This window comes from Cynoglossus semilaevis, chromosome 3, assembly GCF_000523025.1.
Source record: "Cynoglossus semilaevis isolate Cse_v1.0 chromosome 3, Cse_v1.0, whole genome shotgun sequence".
NCBI classification, from domain to species: Eukaryota; Metazoa; Chordata; class Actinopteri; order Pleuronectiformes; family Cynoglossidae; genus Cynoglossus; species Cynoglossus semilaevis.
The window spans coordinates 1,083,215-1,099,317 of NC_024309.1; the positions used below are offsets into that span (position 1 = coordinate 1,083,215).

General features: G+C 38.5%; 1 protein-coding gene across 1 annotated transcript; it reads left to right on the forward strand.

The window, feature by feature from the left end:
- Positions 1–2,779: 2,779 nt before the first annotated feature.
- Positions 2,780–6,529, forward strand: LOC103376858 (adenylate kinase 8-like). Its single transcript, XM_008307391.3, has one exon. The coding sequence runs from the start codon at positions 3,121–3,123 to the stop codon at positions 4,525–4,527; it is 1,407 nt and encodes a 468-aa protein (XP_008305613.1). The 5' UTR covers positions 2,780–3,120; the 3' UTR covers positions 4,528–6,529.
- Positions 6,530–16,103: the final 9,574 nt, after the last annotated feature.

Consider the following 16,103-nt stretch of genomic DNA (forward strand, 5'->3'; position numbering starts at 1 on the left):
TATAGCTATTAATGTTGACCAAGACACTGGTTTAGGTTAGAGTGTTTGCTGCTATTTATTACTTTAATTTCATAAGGAAACATTGGACTGGTATGTATTAAACTAGTAAATGTTTGTTTATTGTATATTTGTTATTTACATTTTCATTAATACTATTGCATGTAACTTGTTATGTTTGGTTCACTCATTTCAGGTTTATGACCTGTGGTTACCTGTGGTCATTTGAACATAAATAAATAAATAAAAGAAGCCCAAGGATAAACACGAGTTATAGCTTCAGTGTGCTTCCTGTTGAGCCTTTTCGGAGGGCAAAATTTTAAAAAATCTGAACATTTGGGTCCTGCCTGTTTCCTGCGTTGCCCACACGTGACAACAAGTAAGCAACTTTTGAAGGATTTTCATCGTGATGCGAGGAAACATCGAGTTATGAGTGCTCAACCGAGCTCCATTTTTCCACTCGACACTGTCGCGCTGTTTTCGCACACTTTCGCACACACTAACAGCATATCTGCTGCTAACACAAGAATTCAACTTATTATTTCTATCATCCTCTAATTCAAGTCCTCACTCCCAGTCCTTATTCTACACTTAGTGGCCCGACACTCTCGCTCACTGTCCCACACTTGGTTATTTATTTTTGGTTTTTACTGCAATAATATAAAATGTTTTTTAATCATTATTTTATATTATTGATATATTTGTTTATATCTATATTTTTTGATTATGCAATTGAGATACAAGCAGATTGACACGTAAGTGCTGTTGAGGAACGGATTAAACTCGTGTCTTGAATCCCGACTGTATATTCTAAAAGTTGATGTTTCTTCACATATTTTGTAGCATTGTCTATGGGTTTGCAAGGGGAGTCCCCGGCCAGAAGCTAATACTGTTTGGGAGGGGTGCCTTGGAATCGAAAATGTGGGAAGCACTGGTCTATAATCCCAACACACTGCGTATATTTTTTTTCCGTCAAATAAAGGTAATGTTAAAACAAACCATAAAGTCAAAAACAGGTCACATCCGTCTTTTTTCACACATTAGGTAGTTCACAATGCAAAATGTTGAGCATCTATAGATTAGGAGTCAGCAGTAAGTCAGTGAGTTTAGCACTGAGAGGAGGACTTTAAAGTACATGCTCTATCAGCACAGCCTGAGGAAGCCTAAAAATATTTTTTGGCATTTGCGCAGAGTAGGCAATTTTACCTGGAATGAATTAGGTGCCATTTTGGGCCGCGCTGTTCTTATTCCTTGCAGGAGGTAAGCACAGCCAGTAAAAAGCAGGACTATTCCACAAATCAAGCACTTTATTGTCAGTGACCTCGTTCAGTGTCATTTAATGCTGCCATGCAGCATGCTTGCTCTCAAACTACCTTGGATCTTGAAAGTCTTCCATTTCCCCCCGTTTTTTTTTTTTTTTTTTTTTTTGTCTGTGTGTTTTGTGCCAAATTACAATGTACATTATATCAAGGTTCTCAATCTGAAAACTGGCAGCTTGCACTTACAAAATATAAAAATTGGATGACAAGAAAATACTGTGAACCAGGGAACACAGGCAGGATAAAACCAAAGTAGACACCATTGATTTTAAGTAGCAGCAATAGAAGTAAAATACTAATACATCTGCAGAAATGTCAACAATTCTGTTTTTCTGTCAATATGGGGTGCTGTATACATTATTGAGGAAAACAATGAACTTAAATGAGTGAAAAATGTAAGGTGGTCTGAATACTTGCCGTACCCTCGGTAATATAAATATAAATATATACAGCAGGTTCAGAAGTTTGCTTATTTTTCAAGGACTCTTAACACAGCTGAGAAAACAGAATGAATAGAGGGAAATGTTTCTCTTTTACAGTGCGTCTGCTACACAGGTTAGCAGCAGTTGACATATTGTGTTATATTTTAAAATCATCCTTTGATCCCACCTGAAATAAGTAGATGCCTTGATTATCTCGTTCTCTCTCTCTCTCTTTTTACCTTTACTTCCACACTAGCATGTCTTACAGCTAATCGTCAGGTTTGACCTTCTCTCTCGGTCATTTTTCATTTGTGATTTTCTTCATCTTGATAGGTAATAGTAATATGTGATACTAAAATTCTTTGATTTGTTAACATACCCATTACTTTCTGGCAATTCTTTTTGATACCAATATCGATACTACACATGGAGTCACTGCTCTCTTCTGGTCACTGGTCACATGACATGCATGGATCAGTTTAGCATAAAAAACCCTAAAAGATGTGGATGTGTCATGTGTCAATTTTTTCATTAATTGATTATTACGTTACTAACTTTATGAGAGTTAGTAAAGAGAGTCAATATTCAATTGATACTCATGTAAGTATCGATATATCAATACCACAAAATTGATGCACACATCACTGACAGGTAGCACCTCTTATGTTGCAGTAGTGTCCTATGTCTTCACTTTGCTCTCACTTTGCAAACACATCTTTGACTGTTTCGGAGCTTGTGCTTATCCGCATATACCGTAGAAAAAGCCTACGGCTATGACTGTTTATTTTAGGAGACACCTATATTCAGTCTTAAACTTTAAATTAGCTTATAGTCCTCTACTCAGCACCAACCAGCTTTATTGATCCACAAACCTTTGTACTCGAGCAGCTGCTACAGTGGAAGCTGTCGACACCAGCTCCCGTCACCCCTCTCTCCCCCCAATCATTACCAAGGGCCTAATGCAGCTCGACACTCTCACTGCCTCTGCTGTCTATGATAATCATAACCATGCAGAGTTTGCAAAAGAAAAAAGTCAACTACCAAAATTCTTTGGCTTTGATCTTTCTGCAAGATAAAAGCTGGTGTCAGTTCAAAAGTTACTCATTCGACCGTGCTTGGTTTTTCCTGGAAGGGACAAATAAAGGCTGTGTTTTTTTTCATCCTGGGTAAATTAAAGAATGCAGTTAGATTGCCAGGAAAATAAAATAATGTGCCTTCAGCCATAAAACACCAGAGACGCAGAAAAAACTCACAAGGTAGCACTAAGATAGCGGTAATGTAACAACAGGGTTCCAACTGCCACCAAAATACAACAGGCTCGAGGACCTTGGTTTTCCCTGGTATTCTTGTTTCTTTCGAAAGTCATTCTTCTTCTACTCCCAATGGACGAGACGGTGAAACCTCTGCGAATTCCTCCCCAGATGTCAGTGTATGCAGACAAATATGGCATTTTCCATTTGATGCAGAGCATGGTGTCCAGCCTGGTCGTTGATAGACCTGACGATCCGATCGCCTACCTGATCGGTTTTTTGCAAAGGAGAGCAGACATTCCTAGGATAATGGTGCTTGGTCCTCCGGCTGTCGGTAAGCGCACTGTATCCAAGAAGCTCAGTGTTGAGTTGGGTGCCGTTCACGTGACTAAAGAAAGTTTACTGCAGGAACAAACAGAGCTAAGCCAACAGGCGCGCGAGTACACGGTCGAACAGCGAGAGGTTCCTCTTGAGCTTATGGTCCAAATAATCCAGCAGAGACTTAGCGAGGCAGACTGCTTCAACAACGGCTGGGTGTTGGAAGGAATCCCCGAGACTCGTCTATTGGCTCTGAATCTTCAGCAGGTGGGGGTGATTCCTGAACATGTAGTGATGCTTCAAGCTTCCAGTGATGTGTTGATGGAGAGAAGAAAGGGGAAACTGGTGGACCCGGTGACTGGAGATGTTTACCATCAGACCTTCATCTGGCAGGTTGATGATGATGTAGTTCAGCGTCTCGCAAAAGGGTTGGGACTATCAGAAAAGCAGCATCTTGCGCAGCTTCAACTCTTCCGCTGTGAAGTCACAGGCCTCATGTCTGCCTATCAACACGTACTGAAGATCATCAACAGCGACCAACCACACGCTGATGTCTCGCAACAAGCTCTGGCTTTTGTAAAGACTCACCGTCGTTCCAGAACACCGAGAATCCTCCTGTTCGGTCCACCGGGATCAGGAAAGAGTCAGCAGGCCAGACTGCTGTCACAAAAATACAGGATTGTGGAAGTTTGTTGCGGCCATCTTTTAAGATCTGTAGCAGCCGAGGGTTCCGAACTGGGTAAAATGATCCAACCTTACCTGAATGAGGGCCAGCCAATCCCAGATAACCTTGTGCTGCAGATAATAGAGCAAAGACTCAGACTTGTTGACTGCAGCTGCAGAGGCTGGGTCATGCATGGGTTTCCACGAGATCTGCAGCAAGCCACCATGTTGAAGGAGACTCAACAGCAGCCAAACAGAGTTTTCTTTCTGGAGCTGACGGACGATGATTGTTTGGAGAGACTGAGCAAGAGAGCAACAGACCCAGTAACCGGAGAGAGGTATCACGCTGTTACTCGACCTGCTCCAAGCACTTTGATTCGGAATAGACTGATGACCCGACCAGATGACAGCGAAGAAAGTGTTAAGCGAGCGCTGGCGGAATACAGGACACACACAGCTGCTCTGCAGTCTGTGTTTCCAGATGCAGTTCGTGTAGATGCTGAACAGGATCCACATTCTGTGTTTGAGGCACTGGAAAGCAGATTAAATACCGTGTAATAAGCAGATCCACCTGGACTCCACTCGAAGGGTGACAAGGATCACCCGGGTGTTTCTAAACTTCTGTGTTTTGAATTTTTGTTTTATATGAAGTAACAGGCTAGGTTGGCTCTGATGTTCTTGCAACATTTGAGACTCACAATGTCACTCACATGCAGGCTCAGATGACATTAAGTGAGAAACAAGGATTTATTTTGCTGTGGGAGACAAAGGGGAAGGAGAGGGTCCAATAATGAGAAGAAGGAGTTACAGAGTGTAGGCTGTCCAGATCTGGCGGGTGGAGAGCAGGCAAGCAGGTAGCAGGAGGTGTACCTGAGCACAAGAAGATCGTTCATTAAAGATTATTTCCTAAATCAACAGGAATCACAAAGAACAATAGTTAAAGTCAATCGGGACGCTAGCTACCACGGTGGCTGAACAAACGATCTGAAGATGAGTGGGAGAAAGGCCAGGGTTTTTCTTACCCAGAGTGATGGGTTGATTGAAGGCAGGTGCTGAGGAACGGCATGTGTGCTTCGGTGATTAACCAGGCAGAGTCAGGGAAATGTGCCACGCCCACCACACAGACAGAGACAAGTGCACAACACAAGAATAGGGAAAACAAAAGGAAACACAGAGAAACACAGGGAACGACAGTCACGACAAAAAGAAATGGGATAACACAAGACAAATGATGAAAGACAGCAACTGATTTAGAGTGAACAAATTATTCTACGACGTTCAGATTTGTTACATATATCACGCAGGCACAATGAAAGGAAAGTGAGCCTGGAGATAAGGAAACAAACAAAGAAGCAAGGCAGAAACGAAGGGAGACCTAACCTTGTTTTAAATCTCGTTAAAAAAATGAATAAATAAATAGAAAACCTTAATTTTTGGATTATTCAGAAAATACCTATTGTGGTTGTGGAGTCCCATGATTCAACAAGTTTAAACATCAAGTTCCAGACAGGGGCACTGTTGAGTGCCTTTACTGTGACCCCATGTTAGCCAACCTTAAGCAAGGTACATGTCATGGTTGTAAATGGATGGTACCATCCATGTTATTGTAGTATTTTAGTGGATCCAAAATTGGCAGTTACACCAATATCTGTTGACAAAAATAAGCATGATCCTGTTTACTCATTAAAACAAGTTTGTGGTAAGAATTAGTGAGAACTGCACATTTTGCACGTTGAATGACGGAAGAAGAACTTCTGGGTAGTCCCTTAACTAACTCTTTTATGTTTGATACCACTTCTACAACTTGGAGCATCTGCTGATGCTGTTATCAATCGAATATGTGCTCTAGTTGTTTTTTTGGTTTTTTTTAGATATTTGATCCTGAAATTCTGATCAATATTAGACCAATACCCATCTATAGTATCAGATTGCACCTTCCCTGCCCTCTACCCAGGGTAACTACAGCTAGCTGTATTGCACCCTGTTACAACTGATGCTCATATTATGTTGTGTTCCTAGCAATTCTTTAAATATAAAAAAATGAACTATTTGAACATCCAAAGACAATGTTTACTTAACTTTACTTAAGCTCATAATTATCAATATATAAATAAATACATACAAATGTAGCATCTGTGCGTGTCACTGCTGTCAGTGCTGTAAACATGTGAAACACAACAAAGAGAGGAGGTAGAGGAAGAATGTGGTAAGATGTAAACAGCCAGTGAGGATGTAGTGGGAATACAAGGTTACGTGCTCTTTGTGTCATGTATTGAATACTGAATCAGAAAGTTGGTCCAAATGGGTTGCAGTTCTCAATCCTTTGTTGATTCTCTGAACCACACTGACTCCATTACAGATTTCAACAATAGTCCCTTTGATATTGTTGGTTTTTGTCCCATAGAAAAATGCTAATGATGTCCTTGCTGAGCTTCTGTAGGTAGAAAGAGATATGTTAATAATATTAGTAATGATAACTTAAGCTTTGTTGTAAGCAAACATATTATTAAACACAAAATACCAATGCTGCAAATTAAAGTATGTGCTGACTCTGTTATAAGTCTGATACCTTCTTTTCTCCTCCAGGATGCTGCGGGCTGATGCTGTGTACTTTTTAAAGGCATGTTTAGTTGAGCAGTTGGTACTGGGAATCTGAACAGACTAGATATAGTTTTTTTTTTCTTTATGATGGACCCTGAATTTTATGACCAATATTGGACTGATACAGATCCTGAGTATTGATTGAACCATCTCTAAATACGATTTAAAAACATTTGCACATACATATAATAATGTTAAGGAGACAAATTATATATCATATATATATATATTATTATTATTATATTATTATTAGACTCGATGATTGTAGGTTTTACTTGAGGGTAGCAAGCACGCAAACACCTCCAATGAGTGTGTAGGTGAAGAGACACTTTTTTTTATATATAGACATTTTTAATTTTATTCCTGAGAATCAATCATGGAGGATTGTTATGTTATTTAAAAGCCATAACTATCCACAGCGAATGCTATTCCTTTTTATTGAAAGTGCCGAAAAGACAGACAACAAGCTCACACATGGTCTGACTTTTTTGTTAACAGGCCCTAAAACAAAAGCAAAAAAAGTCTACGGAGAGACATCAAAATGAAACACAGCTGACGGTTACAGCTCTCCGCAGACCATTACCTGACAAACTTTATGCTCCATAGGTCTCCAGTTGAGGCTGTGAGGTGTGTTTTTTTTTCTGTACATAATTTCTTTTGTTTACACATAAGTCATCTCTATAAATTTCAACTTTGCATCAGAATGGATGAAAAGCAACCGGGCCATTTAAATTCTCTTCTCATTATAGTCTGGGAGACACAGATAGAGAGGTCCAATTTACATTTAGATTGTTTCAGCAGAAGTAAATTAATCAGCATTGCAGCCTGGCCAAATGACTTGTACAGAATACCTATAAGAATGACACATGCCCATATTTGTATACCAATAGGTATTGTCAGTGTGCTATGTATAAATTTAAACCTTTGGCAGCAAAAAAAGGTGTATTTCTTTTTAGGATTTCTGAGCAGAAATAGCAATTTACTGAGTCAGCTTAGAAACACTGCTCTGCTCTGTAGACACCATTATTACCAGCGGTCTCAAACCCCTGGCTCGGAGGTCACTTCTAGCTCATGAATCTCCCACAATACGTCCAACAGCTACATTTTATTGCTACAACGATTTTATTTTGCCTTTGAGGAACTTTTTAATATTTATTTTTATTTGTTTTTGTGTCATTAATCATTAGTTGTACTCATTTGCACCATTATAATATACAGTTTGGTTCAGGATAAAGCAAAACAAATTAAAAAAATTCTAAATTATAATGAGTTTTTAACTGACGTTCAATGGCACCCAAGTGAAATGAGTTTGGGACCCCGAGCTATTGTGTTTTTGTATTTAGTCATGTTTATTTAGCAAATACTGGCTTATTTAATAATAATTTTGTTTATTTATCCACACAATTTAAAATAAGTGGTATGAACTTCACATCATGTGAAGGTCAAATATTTCAGCAACGCTTCGGAGAAGGGGGCGAGGGGTGACGGTGAGGATAATCCTGGCAGGCAGGTGCAAACAAAGACTCAGACTCTAGTGACTCTGGGCAACACGAGGGAGCGAGAGCACCAGGAAAGTCAGGTGAACGGAGCAGTAATGGAAGTGACAGTGCAGAGCTGAACAGACGGCCTGTCAGAGACTGGGAGCTCAGAGACAGTACACAAGAGAGGGCAGGATAGGAGGACACAGAGTTGACAGAAACAGGCGAGTCACCTGGATTGTAGTGTATGATGTAACTTTATATAGTTGGCCGACAGACAAGGGGAGATACTGAGAGATGCTACTATGCAACATGAGCCAATCGGCGTGAGGAACAGAAGAGCATGCTCAATTAGCCAATAGTACACAGAGTACGCATTGTATTAGCCAATAGTATGCTGTGTACGATCTCACCAAGGTAAACAAAGCTACCAGCGATCATTCGCAAATGGGCTTATCTCAATTTAAAAACTAGACATTTATCCACATTTATAAAGCCAACATTTTCGTATGTATAATTATTTTATGTCTTTATTCGTTGCTATATTTCGCGATATAGCAAAGATCAGATTAAAAAAATTGATGTATTGAGGGAGGGAAAGGAGAAGAGTGATGTACAGTAGAGAGGGAACACTATTATAAAAAAAAGCAGCAACGATGCAACTCATTTACCAGCAGACTTATGTGAAAATGTTGTCTTTGGCATTGGGCCCTCACAAAAGTTTGTGAGTTGTTTCACTTTTGTAAGTAGAATTATTTTTGACACATAGCAACACATTCACAGATATTGCGCTACATCTCCATCGAAAAATATGTAAAAACTGTAATTCCAACTAAACTGTAAAAAACTGTTAAAGAAAGAAAAATTATAAAGCAGTGCAATTTCCTTTCTATGGAACAATCAAAGCTAAATACAATATCGAAACTGAAATATCCCTATGCAATAGTTCTTCTGTGCAAACTAAGGGACCCTGCCCCCCACTTTGGGAACCACCCAGGGTTGCCTAATAAGAAATCAGTAGTATTTGTCTCTTATTATGTCATTTTTATCTGTAGCCTTTCAAGTTCCTTTTTATTCTTCTTTTTTCACAAGCCAACCATGAAAAAAAAATGTATGTGCTATAACAAAGCGCATACACCGCTAATACTACAAATCCTGCCAGTATATAGGGGATATATACTGGGAGGCCAATTCTGGTACACATTTGATATGATTTTGCGGGCCAAATATAATTACACTGTGAGCCAGAGTTTTACACGTGTTGCTTATCACAAGTATGCTGCTCTCAGTTTAACAGATATGTCTAATAGAAGGCATTTCAATTTGTTTGAGTCCAATCTGGATTATGTAGCAACATCTTGCAAAAGCAATACATTTTACTTTTAATCACAGACGGGCTAATTAATCAGAGAATAAATGTATGACTCAGGTCATCCCTGTCCAGCTGGGAGATCTTAAATCTCTACAATTTATTAGCCTAGCATTAAAATTTTAGTGATAGTTAAAATTTAATGTTAGACAATATATTTTAATTTCAGGCTTTTTTTGGTTTGTTTTTTCACAGTTTACTTAAAAACATATATTTTAATACAAACGAGTAGCTGAATTCATCTTATGGAAAGAGAGGTGATTACACGATACGCCACAGCTAACTGCTATCTGACAACACATATGAAAAAAAAGAAAATGTAGCGTAGTCCAATGTATGACATGCAACCGGCAAATGTAAACAAAGCTGTCCTCTGCGTACAGTGAGATGTCATAATGTATTCCGTTCTACTATTTCATGTGCAAAATTTGTGTTACTGATGTCAGAATGATGGAACAAGACTTTCCTAATAAATTTATGGGAGATGGCGACATAACCATGAAACATAGGTCGATTTCGTGAACTGAGGACCTGCATGTGAGGAATTGATGTTGTCAGTCGCACCGGGGACATCTTATCAAATGTACCCTTAATCAAAATACTCAGGTCCAATACTAGTACATTTAACTATAATAATTTGGTAAATGCAGTTATTATACCATTGTTTTAGTCACATGGTAATACTTTGAGCTAGGAAAAGGTTACACCTTTCCAGTTAGTTTCTAACTAACAATTTAAGCACAGAGAAATTCATCAAGCAAGACTTTTAGACCGTAAAATGTGCGCAACAAATGTACAACCATGTTTCATTCTTTTATTTTCTCTGTTGCTTTCTGCAGCCTTGAGCTCATGCACGTATGGTAAGCATGACTAAAAAAAACCCAAATGCTGTAATAAACGATAAAGAAATTGTCGTATTTATTTGAAATACATCCGCGGTTATGTAGCCACTAAGCTCGGACTTGTGTAAAGTTTCAGGAGGAAATTATATCTGCGGAGACACTTTTACGAACACAACGATACATCACCGACCGACCTTCAGGTTGTATGTGTCAAAGAATACGATTAATGTGCTCACATTTTTCTCTTTTTATAAAAAAATCTGACTTTAAATCCGAAAAATAACACCTTCAAGTTAGAAATGTGGAGTAAATCAAGATCCGTAAGCACATCCAAAAGGTAAATTATTCATCAGCGCCGATACATTTTTTATTTCCTGGCTCATCATATTTCATCCTTTCTTTGATGATCTGAGGACCTCCTTGGCAGATAGGAAGCAGACAGAAAACCTTTATCTCCCAGACAAATTAGATGTGTTGTTTGTTTGTCAAAAAAACAAAACAAAACACTGCATTGTTCAGATTCAACGTATAGGTTTTCTGGTCACATTGAGGATACAATTTCTTTTTTAATTTTGGGAGTAGAGTAATGCGATAATGAGAATAGAATTGAGCATTTATAGGAATAAAGACTTAAGTTTAGATCAGGGGTTCCCAATCCCTGGTCTGGGGAACATCATCTACAACAGGGGTGTCAAACTCATTTTCACCAGGGGGTCACATCAGCAATACAGTTCCCCTTGAAGGGTTGGTTTCAACCTTAAGACTATACAGCTTTAACTAATCCACAATGTAATAATATATATTTCTGCAATTGATTATTATTTATTAAAGTTACAAAAATTGTACATTGCTTTTTTGTATAATAAAAAAAAGGAAATGACTTGGTGGGTCACATTAAGCTCGTGGGCCTTGAGTTTGACACATAATCTACACTGTAGACCATCCATATTGAATAAACTCAGGCATTAAATCATCATCAAAACTAGCCATTCATTTCTGATTAGAGGACCAAAATTGTTGGTGTCAATTAATCAAAGACAACACACATTAATCTCTAACAGCAACTTTATGAACTACAGACTACAGATAGACTGAACTTTATGGAAATAAAAGCATGTGAAATTAGTGAATTGAATTGAAATTGAAAAAAAAAAGTTCTTCTCTCCCTATGTTTTTACAAAGGATGCACATCCATATGCTCATGGACAGCATTGGTGTTTGTTCCAAACACCTGGGGGCAGAGGCTCCAGCCAGCATTGTAATAAGCATCGGGGTGGAAAGGCGCATTCCTTTAGCGTGCCATATCATGAGGCAGTATGCACACCTTTATAGCTTGGCACACTTTCCCTGGCTTGTATGACCACTTCTCCTCCCGAGGCTGTACCATCTGTCCTTCAGAAGCCCAGTGGTTACACTGCAGCAGATGTGCCTGGCTCTGTTAGCACAGTGGAGTTCCTCTTCTCTGTAGGTGTGCAGCCACACTGAGAGGCCAATGACTGGATAGACTTCGCAGTCTAAGATGAATGTTGTCATTACATAGCACTCATCCTATGTGACAAATCGTCGGCACTCCTCAACCGTCTCCGGGATATTCACAACACTGCGGCTCATCTCCAAGGCCTCACTTGGGTTTTTTGACACAGTCAGGAGTAACATATCCAATTAGCTAACGGATAAAACCTGAGTAACATATTTTCCAGGGTATAAGTCTCAGTTTTTTCATCCTTTGTCTGGGTTTGCGACTTATACTCAGGTGCGACATATATTACAATATATCATTTCACATGTTTGATATTTTCACACTGACAGGGCACTCTAGGCTTGTGTACCAGTTTCTGCTATCCCTGTACCACTGAAAAATAGTTTGTTATTTTCTCACTAACATCCACTAGAGGGCACTCTAGACAAATAACAGCAGCTACATGTATATGTTTTACACAACAAATATTCTTGAGTAATCCAAATGATTAAATTAAGGATGGTTTAATAGAACTTTTTTTTATTTTTGATCCCGATACTGTAACTTGGAGTATCGGCCAACATCGATAGCAATCCGATTCCTTCCTTATCCTCCCACATGCCATTATTTATGGCATGTCACACAAAGCATTGAGCATTTGAGCATTTGGGTTTAAGTATCGGATTGGATAAGCTATATGTCACACAAAGCATTGAGCATTTGAGAATTTGGGCTTAAGTATCAGGTGTTTTTTATTTATGTTCGATCCTGATAACTGGTATAAAAAAAGCTAAGGTGAAGTTTCATCCTGTTCGATTTTAGTCCTTACATTGCGCATAAACCTAATTTATTAACAGAGTGAAAATACAAGGCCAAAATGTGCAGAAAGGTAAATGCCTTGCAGAAAAAGTGAGCTCATTTTTGCCTCGTTACCAGGCAGTTAGCCTCAGTTATTGTAGTTCAAAGTTATTGAAATGCCAGTCCATTCCTCATTTTTTAGCTTGATTAATGACTGGGATTCAGAGTGAGGACACTGACAGCGTGATGGACAAGCCACAGATGGTTCTTGAGTGGAACTTTAGTCTTAACAGGAGAAAAAGAGTCCTTCATATCAGGAGACACGCGAAGCCTGAGGAGGTTTCAGCATGAACTCAGGGATGAGCTAAGGGAGTGTAGAGACACTTACAGGAGGAAGTGGGCGACCATTATTTCTATCTACAGGACACTCATTATTGTACTGCTATGTAGTATCTTCCAGCCCTTCTGTGGAAAAAAATAAACCTGCTATGCTTCAACATTTCACTAATAATGGTCAAAGCACCAATAGCTGCCATGTGACTTCCTAAGGTCACATGCATTGTTGAGTTACATGGTCTGGTTTAAATGTTCGAGGTAGGTCTTTTAGGTGCAATTGTTACATTAAGGTACTTCTGGTCAGGCTTCTTCAGATATTAGATTAGTACAGAGCGTAAACATGTTTTTATTGCTGTATATTTCCACTAAATAATAAACTGTTGAGCTGCTCCTTCAGTTTATTTTTGTCCACCCTGCGCAAGCTAGCTACACACTAGATTGAAGAGAGGAGTAGCATCATAACAGACGCAAACCACCAGGGTCTACACATCGACACATCTTCCCTCCAATTTTCGGGAGGTCCTGCTAGCGCCCCCACTTTGAAAACCACTGGATTAGGATGCCTGTATGTCACTGATGTGAACTAAAGAGTATCTTGATTGACACTAAATGCTGTATTTGAGTGTCTGCTGTTGATATAGTAACCTGGAGTATCTGCAGATACTGATACAAATCCAATCACTTCACTTCTTTTCTTATAAGTTGCTTGTAATACATACTCTCTGTATAAATAAAGAGACCAAGTTGCAGTGCAATACTTCTGAAGGAAAAACAATAATGTGAATTTCTTTGCAAAAGTATTGTAAAATATATATATAATTCTTGTGTGAAATAAAATATCTTTCACTCAAGACCTCAGTGACTTTCCTATTGTGACCGTAAAGCCTCTGCAAATGTTGGCAGTGCGGATGTTTGTGCATGAGACAAAAAAAAACAAACAAAAAATAACCTTGATATGACTTAGGGTCAATTCTGAATTGGATTCAACCTTCCATCATTCATATTTTATGATAAGAAAATCTATCTATCTATCTATCTATCTATCCAACCACCAACCTAGCATCCATCCATTAATCTGACCAACCACCCATCCAACCATCCATCCAACCACCCACCTGGCTATTCATCCATCCATCCATCCATCATATCCAATAGTAATATTTACTGTTAATTAATAATTAATAATTACTGTTTCTACATTGTAAGAATTCAACTAGAAGTTAAACTAAAGGACTGTTTGTATTTGTGAAATATTGTCATAGAAAGTCTCATACAATGCAATCTTAAATCTATCAGGCTGCACCCAAAGCTCTAATTAACACAAGTCAAGAAAAACACTGTCATAGTTACAGGAAAAATAAGTGCATTCGGCATAAAAACTGTGATATTTTATTTCATGTATAAAATGTACCTGAATGAATGAGGTCAGTGTAATGTAGGTCTACATTTATGCAAGATTACACTTAAGGCTTTCTCCACAAAAACATACACGTCTAATCAAATGCTGAACCATTTATTGTCACATGGAGAGTTTGCTTCCTCTAAACAAAGCAGTAAGAAGCATTTACCCAGGAAAAAAAAAATCTAGGCCTGGACTCCCACCCTCTAGTCTCTACCAGGGGATTGTATGGATCCAGTTCTGTTGATGTGGGCCACCCCAGACAGCGAGCTGCTCCGATATCTGTTAGTCCAGGTTTTTAATAGCATCATGATGAATAAAGTGAGCTTAAAGCCCACAGCTACTTTATCTAATCTGACTCCAGTGACAGGCTTTTCCAGACAGTGCTTTTAGTGCACTAAATTTAGTTTTATTAAATATAAAAGTATTTAGCTAACGGGTCACTATTAATTAATGTTTTTTTTTATCGGGAAGATTACTTTTTATGTGAACAAAAACAAAGGAGAAGCAGCTCTTAACAAATCACCGTCTTGAAGAAGTACATGCAAAATGTAGAGCTGATACTTAAAAAAAAAGTACAAATAAAGTGCAACATGTGGAAACTTTTTTGATGACTTCGCTGAACTAGCCTGCTCCCTACTGACTTCACCTGTGTTATTACAGAGACTTGTCTAATATTACCATCGATCACCATAATGGCAGCGCTTAATAACCTTTTGCAGATTCTAAATACCGGGGCTGTAACAATGGATTTGAAACCTTATTGTTTTTCAAAAGGTCTCCTCATGTCCTAAGCTGTATTGACTGATGTTGACCTTTGTGATTATCACCAAAAACAACAAGCAATCCTGCGCTTAGAGTTAAAAGTTCAGTTCTTCAGAAATGTGGAGAAACTTCTCACATTCGGCAACCGTTACTCAGTGCGGTCAGGAACACGCTGTGATCGATTAATTTAGTAAAACGTTGCTCAAAAACGTAAGTAAAACAAATATAAGATTCAATGCTAAGAAGCTAAAATTAATGTCATGAAAATAGTTAATGAAAACATTAGCGGTTAAAAAAACATACATACATTAAAACCATTAGGTTTTCTACCTTCTTTTTGCAGTAAATCTTAATTCAAACAGCATGCTTGCTTGTAACAAGCACATCCAAAGTAAGGCCTGGGGGCCAATTTTGGCCCACAGTCAAGTTTTTTATGGTCTCAGCATTAATTGTGGCCCGCCAAGCATTGTGCCTGAAAATAGTTATTTCATCTTTCTGGATTTTTTTCTTAGCTAAATTTTATTTCATCTTAATCTAAAAAAGTAGCGATTTATAGACAGGAAATTACGGTAGAATATGTCAGTGATAATCAACTGGCGGCCCCAAACCAGCAGAATCCAGACGATTAACCATCCACTCTGGTCCGTGTCTAAATTCCAAAATAAACATGAAATCATCATTTTAGACAAAAATGTAATTTTTATTTTATTGTATTTGAAAATCCTGGCCCTCTGACAAATGTAGTTGGGGACCCCTGAAATATGTAATAAATAAAATTATGATATACTGTATGTATATATATTTGTACTGTACTGTCTCCCAGGAGAAAACAAGGTCAAGGTACAGGAGCAGACTTCAGAACAGCGGCGCTCTGCTCCAGTTTTACTGAGAAATACAGTAACAGTTTATCGTCACATTGTTTAATTAAAGCCCGTAATTAATATATTATTGACTTGCTCTGGATTGCCTCCCTTAATTGCTTTAAATGTGATTTTAATGCTCCACCTAATGTTCTATCTGAAGGTTTATATAACCTGTTCTATTCATTTCCTCACCTATAAACACGTCCACGTGGCTCGTGTCTGCT